This window comes from Cherax quadricarinatus, chromosome 9, assembly GCF_038502225.1.
Source record: "Cherax quadricarinatus isolate ZL_2023a chromosome 9, ASM3850222v1, whole genome shotgun sequence".
In the NCBI taxonomy this organism is placed as follows: Eukaryota; Metazoa; Arthropoda; class Malacostraca; order Decapoda; family Parastacidae; genus Cherax; species Cherax quadricarinatus.
The window spans coordinates 12,965,833-12,986,582 of NC_091300.1; the positions used below are offsets into that span (position 1 = coordinate 12,965,833).

Genomic DNA, 20,750 nt, shown 5'->3' on the forward strand with positions numbered 1-20,750 from the left:
CTAACCCTCCGGGGTTAAAAATCCGAACGAAATCTTATCTTATCTTATCTCAAATACTTCATCTAGCTCCCCGGCGGTGTACCATGTACCCAGAATGCTGCAGGCATTTTCCCTCTGGATCACAGCACTGAGTCTCTGAAAGAGGAAGCTAGCCGCTCCGGCGTCCTTGGTTTCTGTGATGAGTTTTTCACCTAAGCCTTTCAGGAATTTTAGAGCACACATGCCCCATGCTCCAAGGGTCTCCGACCCTACTGGGACGAAGTTATAGCAAGGTGGCAGCCTTTGTATTTGTTGGTCTTATGGGTCATGATTGTGACCAGATCTACCTGGAGTTCATTACCTTATAACATAGTCATAATTGTGACCAGATCTACCTGAAGTTCATTACCTTTGTACCTTGTTTAATTATCAAAACTTTTGACTACCGCCCACAGGATGGGTATGGGGTGCATAATAGAGATATTAAACTAACTTCTGGGTATCTCTGAAACTGACGGCCCCCACCCCCTTCTGCTTAAGAGTATGGCGAGTAAGTGTCAGCCAACATAGAGGCACAAGTGTTGTCCCATGCCATCTGCTTACCTTCCTTCATTTTGACTCCATCTGGATGCTTTTGGCTTCCATTAGACCTCAGTAACTGAGGTTCCCGTTCTGCTGGAAAGCGGGCTGTGACGAGACTTCTCTTGATGATGTCGTTGACCGCTTCATGTCTGGCATACTTCTCTTCTGATGTGACAGACGAGACCATGTAGTCCAAATTGATCAGCTGACGCCCTGCCGTAAATGAACCTATGTTTGGTGAGTATGGGGGCAGCTAAGGGGAGAGCTACACCAATCCGAATGGCCTGTGGGTCAAGTCGAGTGCCCAGGGAGGAATCGAACACAACTAAAAAGAAATCTGAATGTGGTGCTATCGCTGCTATGAGACGAGCTTTTTGTCCTTTCCAGAAGCGTTGCTGAGCATTGTGTTGGCGATTTTTCCACGATCGGTTTGTCCCACTGGGACTGTTTGTGCTCTCTAGTAGGAACTGGCCTGTTTGAAGTCTGCAAAGCTTTGCCACTGTGTGACTATTTCGATGAACTTTGGATCGTGAGCTCCAACCACACCTCTCAAGCGTTCTGGGACGCTCTAGTTAGCTAGCTCACTGGAAGTCATACACGAAGAGAGAAATACAGGTAATGCTACCTGTGTTACCTCCTCAAGAAATAAGTCAGTCTTGGCAGAGTAAGACACCTTGTGAGGAGATACGGGGCATCATGAGCAGCCTGATCACTTATTCTCTTCTCTTCAGGTCATTCAGTTTGCCCCTGAGGACTGTGTCGATGGCCTGATGACTCAGCGGTCCTCCCAATAGGGAGGTTACTTGATGCCGGTGAGGGGCTCTTGATCCCAAGAACTGGACCCTTCCTTCCCTTTCGTGGCTCGAACATGAATGTCTCCGATTCCGCAGGCACTATGACTCCAGTGGGTTTAGCGCTCTCCTTGACATTAAAAATAATCTTACATATTACCATAAATAATTGGAAAATAACCCATGTTACCTCATTTTTTCATTAACACACTGGCCGATTCCCACCAAGGCAGGGTGGCCCGAAAAAGAAAAACTTTCACCATCATTCACTCCATCACTGTCTTGCCAGAAGGGTGCTTTACACTACAGTTTTTAAACTGCAACATTAACACCCCTCCTTCAGAGTGCAGGCACTGTACTTCCCATCTCCAGGACTCAAGTCCGGCCTGCCGGTTTCCCTGAATCCCTTCATAAATGTTACTTTGCTCACACTCCAACAGCACGTCAAGTATTAAAAATCATTTGTCTCCATTCACTCCTATCAAACACGCTCACGCATGCCTGCTGGAAGTCCAAGCCCCTCGCACACAAAACCTCCTTTACCCCCTCCCTCCAACCTTTCCTTGGCCGACCCCTACCCCGCCTTCCTTCCACTACAGACTGATACACTCTTGAAGTCATTCTGTTTCGCTCCATTCTCTCTACATGTCCGAACCACCTCAACAACCCTTCCTCAGCCCTCTGGACAACAGTTTTGGCAATCCCGCACCTCCTCCTAACTTCCAAACTACGAATTCTCTGCATTATATTCACACTACACATTGCCCTCAGACATGACATCTCCACTGCCTCCAGCCTTCTCCTCGCTACAACATTCATCACCCATGCTTCACACCCATATAAGATTTTTTTTTTTTTAGATTTTGCCACCGAAGTGGCTAGTTTATTGTGCACCCCATATCCATCCTGTGGACGGTAGCGCGAGAGCATATGGATACACAAAAGGCCTAGGAACTAGGCCCCAAAGGGTTAACAGGAATACATATGGATTTATATCTACATATCTATAGTTCACTTATCTGTTACAAGCAAATTTAGGAAATTTGCTTAGTATATCTGGTATCTTATTTTCATTAATAAGATATCTTGACATGTCACATAGGTTATTATACTGTCTGTCTCTGTATTCCTCAATAAGTGGACAATTAAGTACATAGTGTTCAAGAGAGTGACCATATGCCTGATCACATAATTTACATTTAGTTTGATCATCATCTGTGTGTCTCCCAAACTGCCAGAAGTACTTGTAACCAAGCCTAAGCCTGGCCACTACAACATCAGTCAGTACTTGTAACCAAGCCTAAGCCTGGCCACTACATCAGTCAGTACTTGTAACCAAGCCTAAGCCTGGCCACTACAACATCAGTCAGTCTGTTCACATTGCAAGTTGCTCCATAAACATACTTATCTACGTTCATGTTATCATAGTGGGTTATAGATCTACTCAGGCTTCTAACTGCATTCCTATAACAATCATTTTCATTATTTACTTCTCTCCTAATATTATTCCTAATGCTAGACACAGTTATACCAAAGTTATATTCTACATTCTCCTTCTGGATACTCTTCTTGGCTAACATATCAACTTTATCATGGAGTAATTCAATGTATAATGGGATCCATAGCAATTGTACATTAATTCCTTTGTCCCTAATTTTTGAGTATCTATACCTGGCTTCCCCAATGAGCATGTTGTTGGAGTCATTATATGAGCCAAGAGCCTTCAATGATGACATAGAATCAGTAATGATGATAGAGTCAAGCTCAGTGTCATAGGTAGTACTCTAGCCATGGTATAAACATGACAAATGTTGTATAAACCCTAGTAAGTGACACAGACACTTAGACATATAAATTAGACTACGTTCGAGACCTGACGTCCTAGTGTTTGCTCACATGTCTTTTAAAAACCTTGAAAATTATGAGTTCCTATAATATTGCCACGTTACCCCTACAAAGCAATTCATGAGGTAACCAGTGGACTAAATAAATAAAACCTCTCTTGATGTACCAGGTGTACAATAAAATTCTTGCAGAATCTCCAATCAAACATACGTATGACAAACAGGTACAAATTTAATCACTGGAGTAACTGTACATTAAGAAATATATTAGATATTCACAAGACAATTCAGCAGATTTGCATCATGTTGAGAATCATAACAACAGTAATGATGTTTACATTAATTATATACAGAACAAATTACACGTGCAGGCACAATATCTTCGACTCAGCTATGATTGCTTCATGGTCCACTCTGAACATCTCATAAGGCCGGTGGAAACCTAAGGCTATCACTATCTTCAGAGTGCTCGTGGCTTGACTGGTAGCGTCCTCAGCTCAACGAGGTAGACTCTGCAACACGGGTGAAACGTTAGGTATGTTTCATTACACCTGCTGTCCCTGTTAACTTAGTAGTAAGTAGGTACCTGGATGTTAGACGACTAGTGTGGGTCTCATCATGGGGGACAAGATTTAATTAAAGACTCTAAAGGTAAATAAGACGGATAGTCCCGGATGATGTACTGGCTCTTGGGTTATCCTGGGTGCCTAACTCTCAGGGTAAAAAATTCCATCCGAATCTTATCTTATCTTACCCTTGCTTGATGTTACTTATTCCTGCCCCAGATTTGTACTATGTGACCTGACTCTGACTTAGGTCATGTGACTTAACTTTAATCGTGTGACCTACCTGGAGAGGGTTTTAGGGATGAATGCCACTGCGGCCCGGTCCGTGACCAGGCCTCGTGGTGGATCAGAGCCTGATCATATAGGCTGTTACTGTGTGCCGCACGCAAACCTTGTGACCTAACTTAGACCTTGTGACCTGATCTAGGTTATATTACGTTACCTGGAGCAAAGGTACATCACATTACTAAGGCCATACATTATATATATATATATATATATATATATATATATATATATATATATATATATATATATATATATATATATATATATATATATATATATATATATATGTGTGTGTGTGTGTGTGTGTGTGTGTGTGTGTGTGTGTGTGTGTGTGTGTGTGTGTGTGTGTGTGTGTGTGTGTGTGTGTGTGTGTGTGTGTGTGTGTGTGTGTGTGTGTATTACTTTTAGTCATAACGTAGCATGTAAATTTACAGAAAAAGACAATAAACATTGATTTAAGTCTACAAGGTACATGAAGGTTATAGATTATTACATCACACCACCTTGAACACACCACAAAATATTTATAACGTGAAGGTCTTGGGTGATGTCGAGAGATTATGGCTAAAGGTCACCATAAACACGGTAGTGAATATTACGCTGTACTGCCTAATTTTATGATAGATTTCGTATATTTGGACTGAGAAATACTATTTAAATTTAATAAAATATATGTGATATATAAAATATGAAGCTGTAATGTGGTGTTAGTTTATTAATATATTATACGAGAAAAAAGACAGACAGGAGATTTTTAGATTTAGATTTTGCCACCGAAGTGGCTAGTTTATTGTGCACCCCATATCCATCCTGTGGACGGTAGCGCGAGAGCATATGGATACACAAAAGGCCTAGGAACTAGGCCCCAAAGGGTTAACAGGAATACATATGGATTTATATCTACATATCTATAGTTCACTTATCTGTTAAAAGCAAATTTAGGAAATTTGCTTAGTATATCTGGTATTTTATTTTCATTAATACAGACAGGAGAGAGAAAAGACCAGCAACAAAATTACCTGGAGTTTACCTGGAGAGAGTTCCGGGGGTCAACGCCCCCGCGGCCCGGTCTGTGACCAGGCCTCCTGGTGGATCAGAGCCTGGTCAACCAGGCTGTTGCTGCTGGCTGCACGCAAACCAACGTACGAGCCACAGCCCGGCTGGTCAGGAACCGACTTTAGGTGCTTGTCCAGTGCCAGCTTGAAGACTGCCAGGGGTCTATTGGTAATCCCCCTTATGTATGCTGGGAGACAGTTGAACAGTCTCGGGCCCCTGACACTTATTGTATGGTCTCTTAACGTGCTAGTGACACCCCTGCTTTTCATTGGGGGGATGTTGCATCGTCTGCCAAGTCTTTTGCTTTCGTAGTGAGTGATTTTCGTGTGCAAGTTCGGTACTAGTCCCTCTAGGATTTTCCAGGCGTATATAATCATGTATCTCTCCCGCCTGCGTTCCAGGGAATACAGGTTCAGGAACCTCAAGCGCTCCCAGTAATTGAGGTGTTTTATCTCCGTTATGCGCGCCGTGAAGGTTCTCTGTACATTTTCTAGGTCAGCAATTTCACCTGCCTTGAAAGGTGCTGTTAGTGTGCAGCAATATTCCAGCCTAGATAGAACAAGTGACCTGAAGAGTGTCATCATGGGCTTGGCCTCCCTAGTTTTGAAGGTTCTCATTATCCATCCTGTCATTTTTCTAGCAGATGCGATTGATACAATATTATGGTCCTTGAAGGTGAGATCCTCCGACATGATCACTCCCAGGTCTTTGACGTTGGTGTTTCGCTCTATTTTGTGGCCAGAATTTGTTTTGTACTCTGATGAAGATTTAATTTCCTCGTGTTTACCATATCTGAGTAATTGAAATTTCTCATCGTTGAACTTCATATTGTTTTCTGCAGCCCACTGAAAGATTCGGTTGATGTCCGCCTGGAGCCTTGCAGTGTCTGCAATGGAAGACACTGTCATGCAGATTCGGGTGTCATCTGCAAAGGAAGACACGGTGCTGTGGCTGACATCCTTGTCTATGTCGGATATGAGGATGAGGAACAAGATGGGAGCGAGTACTGTGCCTTGTGGAACAGAGCTTTTCACCGTAGCTGCCTCGGACTTTACTCTGTTGACGACTACTCTGTGTTCTGTTAGTGAGGAAATTATAGATCCATCGACCGACTTTTCCTGTTATTCCTTTAGCACGCATTTTGTGCGCTATTACGCCATGGTCACACTTGTCGAAGGCTTTTGCAAAGTCTGTATATATTACATCTGCATTCTTTTTATCTTCTAGTGCATTTAGGACCTTGTCGTAGTGATCCAATAGTTGAGACAGACAGGAGCGACCTGTTCTAAACCCATGTTGCCCTGGGTTGTGTAACTGATGGGTTTCTAGATGGGTGGTGATCTTGCTTCTTAGGACCCTTTCAAAGAATTTTATGATATGGGATGTTAGTGCTATCGGTCTGTAGTTCTATGCTGTTGCTTTACTGCCCCCTTTGTGGAGTGGGGCTATGTCTGTTGTTTTTAGTAACTGTGAGACGACCCCCGTGTCCATGCTCCCTCTCCATAGGATGGAAAAGGCTCGTGATAGGGGCTTCTTGCAGTTCTTGATGAACACGGAGTTCCATGAGTCTGGCCCTGGGGCAGAGTGCATGGGCATGTCATTTATCGCTTGTTCGAAGTCATTTGGCGTCAGGATAACATCGGATAGGCTTGTGTTAACCAAATTTTGTGGCTCTCTCATAAAAAAATTCATTTTGATCTTCGACTCTCAGTCTGGTTAGCGGCTTGCTAAACACTGAGTCATATTGGGACTTGAGTAGCTCACTCATTTCCTTGCTGTCATCAGTGTAGGACCCATCTTGTTTAAGTAGAGACCCAATACTGGATGTTGTTCTTGACTTTGATTTGGCATAGGAGAAGAAATACTTCGGGTTTCTTTCGATTTCATTTATGGCTTTTAGTTCTTCCCGCGATTCCTGACTCCTATAAGATTCCTTTAGCTTGAGTTCGATGCTTGCTATTTCTCTGACCAGTGTCTCCCTACGCATTTCAGATATATTGACCTCTTTTAGCCGCTCTGCTATTCTTTTCCGTCGCCTGTAAAGGGAGCGCCTGTCTCTTTCTATTTTACATCCACTCCTCCTTTTTCTTAGAGGAATAAGCCTTGTGCATACATCGAGTGCCACCAAGTTAATCTGTTCTAGACACACGTTGGGGTCTGTGTTGCTTAGTATATCTTCCCAGCTTATATCGGTTAGGACTTGGTTTACTTGGTCCCACTTTATGTTTTTGTTATTGAAGTTGAATTTGGTGAATGCTCCCTCGTGACTAGTCTCATTATGTCGGTCTGGGGCTCCACGCATACATGTCTGAACCTCAATTATGTTGTGATCTGAGAATATTGTTTTTGATATGGTGACATTTCTTATCAGATCATCATTGTTAGTGAAGATGAGGTTTGGTGTATTCTCCAGTCTAGTAGGCTCTATTATTTGCTGGTTTAAATTGAATTTTGTGCAGAGATTTAAAAGCTCGTGTGAGTGTGAGTTTTCATCAGAGCTGCCTCCTGGTGTTGTTACTGCAACAATATTATTTGCTATATTCCTCCATTTTAGGTGCCTTAAGTTGAAATCCCCCAGGAGCAAGATGTTGGGTGCAGGAGCTGGAAGATTTTCTAGACAGTGGTCAATTTTTAACAGCTGTTCCTGGAATTGCTGGGATGTTGCATCCGGAGGCTTGTAGACTACCACAATGACTAGGTTTTGGTTCTCGACCTTTACTGCTAAAACTTCCACTACATCATTTGAGGCATTTAGCAGTTCTGTGCAAACAAGTGACTCTGCAATGTACAGGCCAACCCCTCCCCCCCTTTTTGCCTGTTCACTCTGTCACATCTGTATAGGTTGTAACCTGGGATCCATATTTCGTTGTCCAAGTGATCCTTTATGTGGGTCTCAGTGAAAGCCGCGAACATTGCTGTTGTGATAGAAACACAGGCCTTATCTCTAGGCTTTATTGAACATAGAATCTTCATAGTACTTCTGCAACAACAAAATATAATGACTAGTACATCTAATAATGGCTTCTACAGGGATGGTGATGTCTTGCATATGTCAAGAGAAAAGTTATAACTACAGGCCACATATTTAAACTCACCATGTAATCTGCATCGGTGATAAATGGATAAAGTAGGAGAGAATCACACACCATATGTTGGTGCCCATGACGCACGCCAAACTGTTGTTGTTGTTAAGGGCCCCTAGAGGTGGTGCAGTATTATCCTGCTGCTGCTCCCCACAGGACCAGTATCACTACAATCTCCCCCTTCTAAAATATCAGAGACAGTAATCTCCCAAACTGTTAGGTGGGCGACATACACGTCCCGACCTTCGTAGCCCTTGAGCCTCTTCACCAGGTTCGATATTTTCCAGCGGGGTTTGATTAACTGCTGGAGCAGAATCCTCTATTTCCATAGGGGTAGTCTCAAGGGGCTTTCCAGGAGAAAACAAAGCATCTTTCACATCTATTGGTGTATCTTGAGATTCCACACTAATAGGGATTTCAACTGGGGCTAAATGTCTTGTAGATACTGTAGTCTCTTCACCATTTTGGTAGCGAATGTGGGCGTAATGTGGATTAGCTTGCAGGAGCTCTACCTCTTCCACTAAAGGATCCGTCTTGTTCATCCTACGGTGACTCTTCAGGAGAACGGGTCCAGGATGACATAACCAAGTGGGCACGGAGGCTCCCGTAGAGGAACGACGTGAATAGTTGAGGAGTCTTTCATGAGGGGTTGCATTAGTAGCTGTGCACAGCAGTGATCTAATAGAGTGAAGAGCATCAGGTAGGACAGTTTGCCAGTGTTGAACAGGTAGATTGCGCGACTTTAATGTCATTGTAACTGCCTTCCATATAGTACCATTGAACCGCTCCACTTGACCATTGCCTTGAGGGTTGTAGCTTGTTGTTCTGCTGCAGGCAATACCTTTGCTAGCCAAAAACTCCTGAAGTTCGTTACTCATGAACGAGGATCCCCTGTCTGAATGGATATAAGCTGGCATACCAAAAATAGAGAACAACTGTGAAAGACAACTAATAACAGTTGAAGCAGCCATATTTGCACAGGGGAATACAAAGGGAAACCTTGAATATTCATCTACTATGTTAAGGAAATACCTATTCTGATTTGTGCTTGGTAGAGGTCCTTTGAAATCTATATTCAATCTTTCGAAAGGCTGGGTGGATTTTATGAGATGAGTCTTCTCTGGCTGATGAAAGTTTGGCTTGCACTCTGCACATACTCTGCATGCTCTGATCACTTGTCGCACATCTTCCACTGAGTAGGGCATGTTCTTTGATTTGACAAAATGGTACAGGCGTGTAACTCCTGGGTGACACAAAGCCTTGTGGAGAGCTGAGAGTGATTGCAAATCATGACATGCTGCTCCACAGTGGGACCTAGAGAATGCATCAGGTGAGATGTTCTCTTGACCCGGTCGGTACAGAATATCAAAGTCATAACACGATAGTTCCATCCTCCAGCGTAATATCTTGTCATTCTTTATCCTACTTTTGTGCCTCTTGTCGAACATATACATCACGGACCGTTGGTCAGTCCTTATGGTGAAATGTCTACCAGTTAAATAATGCCTCCAGTGGCGAACTGCTTCTATGATGGCCTGGGCTTCCTTTTCTACAGCAGCATAACATTTCTCTGATCCTTGAAAAGTTCTCGAAAAGAAGGCTACTGGTCGTCCTGCCTGAGATAAGACTGCAGCAATGGCAATGTCAGATGCATCCGTTTCCACTTCGAATGGTAGGGACTCATCAATGGCTTGAACTACTGAGTTTTCAATGTCCTGTTTGAGAGTATGGAAAGCGGCTTCTGCTTCCTTTGTCACAGGAAATGTGGTAGCACTCAATGGGCGGACTTTACTTGAATAGTTGTAGATCCATTGTGAGTAATAAGCAAAGAGACCAAGAGTTCTTCGGAGTGACTTTTTGTCTTGAGGCATTGGAAGTTCCCGTAGAGGTCGTAGTCGTTCAGGGTCTGGGAATATTGAACCTCCTTCCACTACATAACCAAGGATGCTAAGCCTTTTAGTTGAAAAAGTGCACTTTTCCTCATTGTAACTGATATTTTTCTTCTTGGCGGCTTCCAAAAACTTATCAAGGTTTGCATCATGTTCCTCCTGGGTCTTGCCACAAATGGTAACATTATCTAAATACGCGTAAGTTCCCATGAGTTGCTCTTCCTGAATGAGTGAATCCATAATTCGTTGGAAGCAGGCTACCCCATTGGTGACTCCAAAAGGGACTCTGGTAAACTGATACAGGCCATCACTAGCCTGAAACGCTGTGTATGGTTTATCTTCATTCCTTATAGGGACTTGATGATAGGCACTCTGCAGATCAATTGTGCTAAACACGTAGTACTGAGCAATTTTGTTCACTGTATCGTCAATTCGAGGTAGAGGGTACCCATCAAGAAGTGTAAATTTGTTGATTGTCTCAGAGTAATCGATAGCCAGTCTCCGTTTCCTATAACCATCTTTAACAACAACAACCTGTGCACGCCAAGGGGAATCACTCGGTTCTATAATACCCTCCTTCAGCAGCCTCTGAGTTTCTTTCTCAATGAACATCCGATCCTCATAAGAATAGCGGCGTGACTTAGCTGATATAGGATGGCAATCCGCGGTAAGATTTGCAAACAGCTTTGGTGGGTCTACCCTTAAAGTGCTAAGTCCACAGACAACAAGAGGAGGCAGTTCACCTCCATATGTTAAGGTGACACTACCATGCAGCTTCTGAAAGTCCTGACCAAGGATAACATCAGAGCACAGTTGTGGCAGAATAGCTAAATGTACATCTTGATAATCCTTTCCATTAACTCTGAGATTTACCTTACAAAACCCTAAGGTCTGAATAGAGAGAGATGTTGATGCCATGGAAACGGTACCTGATGAGTGATGTACAGTCAAGGAGAGCCGTTTAACTAAGTCAAGGTTGATGAAACTCTCTGAGCTGCCACTATCAATAAGACCATCTACTTCTGTTCCTTTGATGAATACTTTCACAACTGCCTTTGACAGTGAATTTGGAGTAGCCGCAGAAGTCACTGTTGCTAGAGTCGCATGATCACTGGAATGTGTGGAGGCACTAGCTCTTGTTGATGCATTAGCACGACATACTTTAGCAAAGTGACCTTTCTTGTGGCATTTATGGCACATTGCTTCACGAGCAGGACACTTTGGACGTGGATGTCTTGAAAAACCACAAAAGAAACACACCGTACCTGCTGCTGCTGTCACTGAGGCAGGTTCCCCAGTAACTTCATTGCAAGAGTCTTGGTCAGGAATTGCAGCACTTACCACTCGAGAAGGCTGAGTGGTACTGTATACTTCAGAATTCTTCTGGGCTGAATCTAGAGCTCTTGCCTGGTCAAAGGCAGCGGCTAAGTCGAGAGTTTTATTCTCCAATAAACGCTGCCTTATTATTGGTGATTGCAGGCCACTGATAAAAGCATCCCTGATGGACTCTTCACAATACTGAGCAGCTGTCACTGCTTGGAAGTGACAGTCCTTACCTAAAATTTTCAGTGCTTGAAAGTATTCCTCTAAGGACTCATCAATCTGCTGGCGGCGAGTTGCAAGGCGATAGCGTGCAAAGATTTCATTTGTAGGTTTAATATACTGAGACTTGAGGGTTTTGATAGCATCTTCGTAGGTATTACACTCAGAAATAGCCTCATATATCTTAGGTGAGACAAAATTGATGAGCAGACTTAGTTTATCTAGATCTTCTTTAGGAAGGGCTCCCAAGAAGTTTTCGAAAGTCTTAAACCAGTGCTTCCATTCCTGAGCAGCCGTTGATAAGCTGGGGTCACAGTCTAGCCTCTCAGGTTTCAGTAAACGCTCCATGTTGTGATGTAGTCTAGCGCAGGATCACCACCAGGTAGCCCAGGATTCTATGTTCAATAAATTGTTGTGATAGAAACACAGGCCTTATCTCTAGGCTTTATTGAACATAGAATCTTCATAGTACTTCTGCAACAACAAAATATAATGACTAGTACATCTAATAATGGCTTCTACAGGGATGGTGATGTCTTGCATATGTCAAGAGAAAAGTTATAACTACAGGCCACATATTTAAACTCACCATGTAATCTGCATCGGTGATAAATGGATAAAGTAGGAGAGAATCACACACCATATGTTGGTGCCCATGACGCACGCCAAACTGTTGTTGTTGTTAAGGGCCCCTAGAGGTGGTGCAGTATTATCCTGCTGCTGCTCCCCACAGGACCAGTATCACTACAATTGCCTTTGCCTCTGCAAGCAGTCCACGGATGAAAGGTATTTTGTTGCTTGTTGCTGGCTTTAGACCCTGTATATTTGCAAAGAAGAATGTCATCGGACTGGTGGTATTGTTGGTACTGGGGGGGGATTTTTTTTCCGGCATTAGTATCTGTATCTGTTGGTTTGGAGTGGAGGCCATCGACTGTGGTTCCACTCCAGGAATGACTGGATTTGGTGTACGATTTCTGCCATTTCCTGCCAGTTTTTTTTTCCTTCCTGGCACTAAAAAACCTCTCCCTCTTGAGTGGCTGTGGCTACCAAGGTTTTCCCATGGCCTGGATGTTTTGTATCTTTTTGTACCCTTTAGATGGTGTGCCTGGCAATTTAAGTTATAGCACAGTCTTTCCTGTACTGAAGAGGTACACATTTCAGGGTGAAAAAGCTTACAGGAAGGGAGTTTGCATTTTCCTGTTGTCATATGGGCATGGCATTTTCTAGGGTGGTCATAGTTGCACGTCCCGTCTGTTTTTCCAGATATTCCATGTCTGCAGATACCAAGTGCATAGTATGTGCACAGGCTTGGTTTCCGTTTGCCTTGGGTTTCTGTGACTGTATTCCCTGTTGGTGCATGTTTCCCTGTCTTGTTCCTATCCTCCTTAGCACCAACAATTGGGCTTCCACCAGTTGTTTTTGGTAATATATCCTCACTATAGCTAGTGGAGTCCTCTTGTTTGCTATTTCCTGTGGTATTTCTAGTTTGCAATATTGGTTTTATCTTATCTTTGACTACACTTGTTTCCCCACTACGGTTCCTGTCCCCTATGAGGTCATTTATATGTATTCCTTCCTGCGTATAATTCCCGACTACCTGGACAAAATCTCCAGCTTCACCACTACTGTCTCCCAGGACAGCACCTCAAGCTTCACCATTACTGTCTCCCAGGACAGCACCTCCAGCTTCACCATTACTGTCTCCCAGGACAGCACCTCCAGCTTCACTATTACTGTCTCCCATTACAGCACCTCCAGCTTCACCATTACTGTCTCCCAGGACAGCACCTCCAGCTTCACCATTACTGTCTCCCAGGACAGAACCTCCAGCTTCACTATTACTGTCTCCCAGGACAGCACCTCCAGCTTCACCATTACTGTCTCCCAGGACAGCACCTCCGGCTTCACCATTACTGTCTCCCAGGACAGCACTATCAGCCCCACATTTACTAACTACCAGGACATCACCTCCAGCCTTACAGTTTCTGGCTACATGGCCAGTATCAAGGGCAGTACCATTCAGCCCAGACTTTTTATGTTCCGATCTGTTGTAGAAAGCTTCCAGGTTGTCTATGAAAGCAGCTTTGGTGTTATCCTCTTTTAATACCCTTGTGATTTTAGTCCACAGATTTTCCTCATTTGGGCATACCCAAAAACACTTCCCTGTTTTAATACTGCTTGTAGCTAGTTCTTGGATATCTGCACAAGGGGCGTGACACCAATTTCCACAAAAATGACAATTTATCCATGTGGAAGCCCGTTTGTTTGATTGACTGCAGACTATACAGAGCTTCATAATGATTTGAGTGGTTGATTTACTGTAATTCTACTTCCAACCTCTTGAATACTCTATTAATAACCTCCTTAAATGAAGCTCTAGCTATTTTTATTTCTATTTCTAACTAATTGGACAGCTTACCGTGTACGTTCCTGGTTTATATTTATTGTTTGTGTTTGATAAGGGCGCCTACAACCCCATCCGTTTACAGTCTGCTTTATTGTCCAACGAATCCGTTTGAAACCAGTCAAGGGTTCGGACCATCAAGGGTTCGGCCCAGTCGAGGGTTCGGACCAGTCGATCTGATCTGATCAGTGGGTCACTTATTTAAAACATACTAGTCGGTGATTTGGGCTAACACATGAAGGATCTACTTGAAATTATCTACCCGAGTAATATGTGATTTGATTGATACAAAAGTATAACTTGCGTGTTGAAGAGCCGGTGATTTCTGGCAGCTCCTACAATGACGAACGGTCGAGCCTCAACCCTTGTTTATCAATCGCTGTATCTAGCTTTTCTAGTTTTTTTTCCGTCTCCACCACAATAAATGCTATATTATCACTATAGTTGACTGGTGGAAATTTTGGAGGAAGGACGCTTTTTCTAAAATTACAGAATAACCACTTTCAAATTTAAGAAAAAAAAATATAATTTTTTTTTTTGAGACAGTAAGATGGAAAATGAGATCGAGTTCACAATTTTATATTACGGAAAAAAGCGGTTAAAGTACATTATAGTTTTGACAGAAATATAAAACAAAAATTAAACTTGTATCTATAGTTTTATAACTGCAATCAAGAAAGCAAAATACATTCAAAAAGATTACCAACAGACCCCTGGTTATCCTCAAGAAGGCTTTGGATAGGCACCTAAAGGCTCTGGTGGCCTGGTGGTTAACGCTCTCGCTTCACACGGCGAGGGCCTGGGTTCGATTCCCAGCCAGAGTAGAAACATTGGACGTGTTTCTTTCCACCTGTTGTCTATGTTCCCCATCAGTAAAATGTGTACTTGGGTGTTAGTCGACTGGTGTGGGTCGCATCCTGGGACACTGACCTAATTTGCCCGAAATGCAGAGCATAACAAGGGAATTTCTATATAGTAGTATGTCATTGTTGTCAGCTAGGACTATATACCTTGTACATGTACTTGTAGTAAATAAAGATATTATTACTACCTGATCAGCCGAGCTGTGGTTCGTGCATCGGTTTACGTACAGCCAGCAGTAATAGCCTGGTTGATCAGGCCTTGATCTACCATGAGGCCTGGTCACAAACCGGGCCGCGGGGGCGTTGACCCCCGAAATCCTCTCCAGGTATATAATATCTTTATTTACTGCAAGTACATGTAACAGTCCTAGTTGACATCAATGACATACTACTATACAGAAAGCCGCTTGTTATGCTGAGCATTTCGGGCAAATTAGGTCAATTTTGTCCCAGGATGCGACCCACATCAGTGACCAGTCGACTAGCACCCAGGTACCTATTTTACTGATGTGTGAACATAGACAACCAGTGAAAGGAAACACGTCAGACGTTTCCATCTCTTCGCTGGGGATCGAACCAGGACCCTCACCGTGTGAAGCGACGTTAGGTTAGGTTAGGTTCGTCAGGAAACAGGACAAGCGTTTCCTAACGCGGGTCTTAGTCAGATGATGACCCGCCATTGGAGCTTTTGGTCATCTGACCGAGGCCTTCCGCTGGCTTACCGGTCCACCCCTTGAAAAATTATGGTCATTTATTGTAGTTACATATTACTGTGAAGTGAGAGCTTCTGCCACCAGGCCGCGGGACCAACAATTACACAACCCAGGGCAGCTTACGTTTAGATTATTATTATAATCAAGGGGGAAGCGCTAAACCCGGAGGATTATACAGCGCCTGGGGGGGATGTGGAAGACATTCAGGCTTAATTCGGGGAACTGGAGCACAGATCCAATTCCCTAAATCAAGAGCCCCTCACCAACATGAAGGAACAGCTGGTTGATTTTTTACAACTACTGGACCACTATGACAAGGTCTGAGATGTACTGGAGAACAAACAAAATACAGATGTAGTCTACACAGACTGTGAAAGCCTTCGACAAGTGCAATCACGGTGTAATAACACATACAATGCGTGATAAAGGTATAACAGGAAAAACATGGGTAGATGGATCTATAATGAAGGGAAATTTGAATTACTCTACTATGGAAAAGTTGAGAAAATAAAACTGGATTGGAGTATAAAACAAATTCCAGCCATACAATAGAGAGAAAAACTAATGTGAAGGACCTGGAAGTGATAAGCCGAGTCGAAAAATATCAGCATTATAATGATGATAAAAGCAGTTAAAATTTATCAACGTTATAATAAAAGCCGAGTCAAAAATTATCAACATGGTAATGACAATGATGAAAGCCGAGTCATAAAAGTATCAACATTAAAATGAAAATAAAAGCCGAGAAAGAGCTCTTAGCTTGTCAATAAAGTTAGGAATCCTTAACCTGTAAATAGTTTGTCAATAAAGCTAGGGATTCTTAACCTAACCTTGTCAAACCCTGCGTAAAAAAAAAAGTATCATCATTATAATGAAAATGATAAAAGCCGAGTCAAAAATCAGTTGGGCAGGTGGGACCCACCACTGGTGCTCTCGCTCACTCTCGCCATCACAAACAACAATGAACTCAGCCAGCAAAGTATGTTCGTGTTCATTGTATTTATTGACTACTAGTTTTTAAATTTATCTCTTGCACAGTGTATGTGATTTATACAGTCAGCGGTAAGGTTAATGTGAAGTGAGAACCACATCCGCTAGAGGCGCCACCGTTTCAGAATTTGAAATAACTTACGTGTATCTTGCCCATTTGAGAATATGTGCTTGGCATTATATTGTTGAGCTTGCTTATACGGGTTTAGCACTCCCCATGATTATAATAATAAGCCTTCTTACAATACAGTTAGTTGCAGCAGCCCTGTGGGTGATATATTATCCTCTTAGAAGACGTTAAACACTTGAGGTTAGGTAGCAACTGGATGGGTGACCACATGCACACAGCCTTCCTGTAACTCTTAAGATGAGAAAAATAGGATTTGTTCTTTTTTTGTTTTTAACCCAGAGGGTTAGCCACAGGATAACCAAAGAAAGTCCGTGCATCATCGAGGACTTTTAACTCTTGGTTTTGGTTATAATAATAATTATCGAGGATTGTCAATAATTATTATTATAACCTCAATCTTGTCCCCCCAGGATGCAACCCACTCCAGTCAATTAACAGGGGCAGCAGGTGGAAGGAAACATGCCCAGTGTTTCCACCTATGCTGCCCCTCAAGGAAGGTTCCTTGATGTTGGTGAAGGGCTCTTGATTTAGGGAATTGGATCTGTGCTCCAGTTCCCCGAATTAAGCCAGAATGCCTTCCACATCCCCCCCAGGTTCTGTATAATCCTCCGGGTTTAGCGCTTCCCCCTTGATTATAATAATAATCCACCCATGCCGGGGATTGATCCACGGACACTCAGTGTGTAAGGTGAACTCGTTCCCAAAGTCTGATTGTTTTTACTTGATATAATCCTTTTCATTGTTTTCTTTGATGGGTTGCAATCATTGCTCAGATTTATTTGAAGAATAATTTTTTAAAATTAAGATTTCTTAAGTTTTATGAATTATAGCTGTTTATTAGTTTCAGCAACTTTATTGAGACTAGAATTATTGAAATATAAGCTGAGTTACTGGTAAGCAAAATGAATCGCAAGAATGAAAGAATGCTATAGTAGGCCTATTGACCCATGCTAGGCAGGTCCAACCCTTCAAGGGAGGTTCCTTGATGCTGCTGAGGAGCTCTTGGGCTAAGGAATTGTACTTGTACTCTCCTTGGATAAAGTGTGAGTGCCTCCCATTTTCCCAAGAGCTGCATAACCCCTGTGGGTTTAGCATTCCCCATGAATGTAAATTAATGATAGGCATGTCCAGCTCCTTTCACTGTGTAGTCAGTTATTTATTTACTATAAGTTACCTTGTTCTGAGGCACAGTATTTTCCTACATATCACAGTGTCCCGTGGCCTGGTGGCTAAAGCTCTTGCTTCACATGGCAAGGGTCTGGGTTCAATTCCCACTGAGGGTAGAAACATTGGGGGTGTTTCTTTACACTGGTAATCTATGTTCACCCATCAGTAAAATGGGTACCTGGGAGTTAGTAGACTGGTGTGGATTGCATCCTGGGACAAAACTGACCTAATTTGTTTGAAATGCTCTGCATAACAAGCAGCTTGCTATATAGTAGTATGTCATTGATGTCAGCTAGGCCTGTATACCATGTACATTTTTTTTTTTTAACAAGTTGGCCGTCTCCCACCGAGGCAGGGTGACCCAAAAAGAAAGAAAATCCCCCCAAAAAATACTTTCATCATCATTCAACACTTTCACCTCATTCACACATAATCACTGTTTTTGCAGAGGTGCTCAGAATACAACAGTTTAGAAGTATATACATATAAACATATACAACATATCCCTCCAAACTGCCAACATCTAAAACCTCTCTTTTAAAGTGCAGGCATTGTACTTCCCATTTCCAGGACTCGAGTCCGGCTGTATAAAATAACTGGTTTCCCTGAATCCCTTCACTAAATATTACCCAGCTCACACTCCAACAGCTCGTCAGGTTCCAAATATCATTCGTCTCCATTCACTCCTGTCTAACACGCTCACGCACGCTTGCTGGAAGTCCAAGCCCCTCGCCCACAAAACCTCCTTTACCCCCACCCTCCAACCTTTTCGAAGACGACCCCTACCCCGCCTTCCTTTCCCTACAGAGTTATACGCTCTCCATGTCATTCTACTTTGATCCATTCTCTCTAAATGACCAAACCACCTCAACAACCCCTCTTCAGCCCTCTGACTAATACTTTAATTAACTCCACACCTAATTTCCACACTCCGAATTTTCTGTTTAATATTTACACCACACATTGCCCTTAGACAGGACATCTCCACTGCCTCCAAACTCCTCCTCCCTGCAGCATTTGCAACCCAAGCTTCACACCCATATAAGAGTGTTGGTATTATTATACTTTCATACATTCCCTCCTTTGCCTCCATAGATAGCATTTTTTGTCTCCACATATACCTCAATGCACCACTCACCTCTTTTCCTTCATCAATTCTATGATTAACCTCATCCTTCATAAATCCATCCACTGGCACGTCAACTCCCAAATATCTGAAAACATTCACTTCTTCCATACTACTCCTCCAAAATTTGATACCCAATTTTTCTTTATCTAAATCATTTGATACTCTCATCACCTTACTCTTTTCTATGTTCACTTTCAACTTTCTACCTTTACACACACTCCCAAATTCATCCACTAACCTTTGCAATTTTTCTTTAGAATCTCCCATAAGCACAGTATCATCAGCAAAAAGTAACTGTGTCACTTCCCATTTTGTATTTGAGTCCCCATAATTTAATCCCACCCCTCTCCCGAACACCCTAGCATTTACTTGTTTTACAACCCCATCTATAAATATATTAAACAACTATGGTGACATTACACATCCCTAAGACCTACTTTTACCGGGATATAGTCTCCCTCTCTTCTACACACCCTAACCTGAGCCTCACTATCCTCATGCAAACTCTTTACAGCATTTAGTTAGTTACCACCTATTCCATATACGTACTTGCAACATCTGCCACATTGTAGTAAATAAAGATATTATTATTATTATTATTATTATTATGTTTCATATTTGTACTCATAGACATACAAGTGACTTTTGACTTAATCTAAGATATTCCTTCATTTTTTCCAATGGAGTTAAATCCATTGAAGTCCATTGGTGTTAGGCAAAGTCTTTGACTTTCAAATTGCCAAGGTTTTGTTTAAATTATGTTTGGATTAGGTTTTGGTCACGTTCAGGTTAGATTTAAGAACATAAAAACATTGGATGGTTAAGGTTACTGACCAATACTTAGCAGAACTCTGGTATTAGTTTACATTTTATAATACAACCTATAAATGTTCACCACAGAATAGTAAATATTTGGGAAATTGTATTTTGAGAGATTAGCAAATATAATTCATTAATTTTGATTGTGAGCATGTTTGAGCCAATCAGCACTTGGTATTGAGTTGGGAATTCTTCAGTGCTTGCATAAGCTACAGGTATGACCTACTTATGCTAGTGGATTTTTCCACTGGTGATTCCACCTCTTGCTTCAACTCGTCTGACTACAGTACGTATATAAGACACTTCTTCACTCATATTCTGTATTTTTCTTAAGATTGATGGACTGAACACATCAACACCAGGCTGAGGGATTGATTACCTCAAACTCCTCCTCATCTTCCACTGGCTGGCAAAACATTATTTCAATAAGATAAGATAAGATAAGATTTCGTTCGGATTTTTAACCCCGGAGGGTTAGCCACCCAGGATAACCCAAGAAAGTCAGTGCGTCATCGAGGACTGTAACTTATTTCCATTGGGGTCCTTAATCTTGTCCCCCAGGATGCGACCCACACCAGTCGACTAACACCCAGGTACCTATTTGCTGCTAGGTGAACAGGACAACAGGTGTAAGGAAACGTGTCGAAATGTTTTCACCCGCCGGGAATCGAACCCGGCCCCTCCGTGTGTGAAGCGGGAGCTTTAGCCACCAGGCCACAAATGTTGCATGTGTCTCATTCTTTATGCTGTCGGTGCCTAAAGTGCCAGGATTAAAGGATTAGTAATCCCTTTTCCTGTATGAATTACTAAAGAGTAAAAGAATGAAGTCTTTAAGTTTGGTTGCTTTGAGGATTGGATGTGATGTCAGAGTGTGAGTAATATAATGTGATGGTGTATGCATACATTTGGGATAAT

General features: G+C 42.5%; 1 protein-coding gene across 2 annotated transcripts in view; it reads left to right on the plus strand.

Annotated features, from left to right (window-relative positions):
• The first annotated feature begins 16,428 nt into the window (after positions 1–16,428).
• LOC128686237 (chromatin complexes subunit BAP18) overlaps positions 16,429–20,750 on the plus strand; it is a 37,002-nt gene continuing 32,680 nt past the window's right edge. Inside the window, exon 1 of one of the 2 annotated variants that reach the window (XM_070083242.1) lies at positions 16,429–16,579. In XM_070083242.1, the coding sequence (XP_069939343.1) occupies positions 16,472–16,579 (108 nt within the window). In that variant the 5' untranslated portion in view covers positions 16,429–16,471. The remainder of the gene's footprint in view (positions 16,580–20,750) is intronic. The other variant, XM_070083241.1, reaches the window with a different exon arrangement.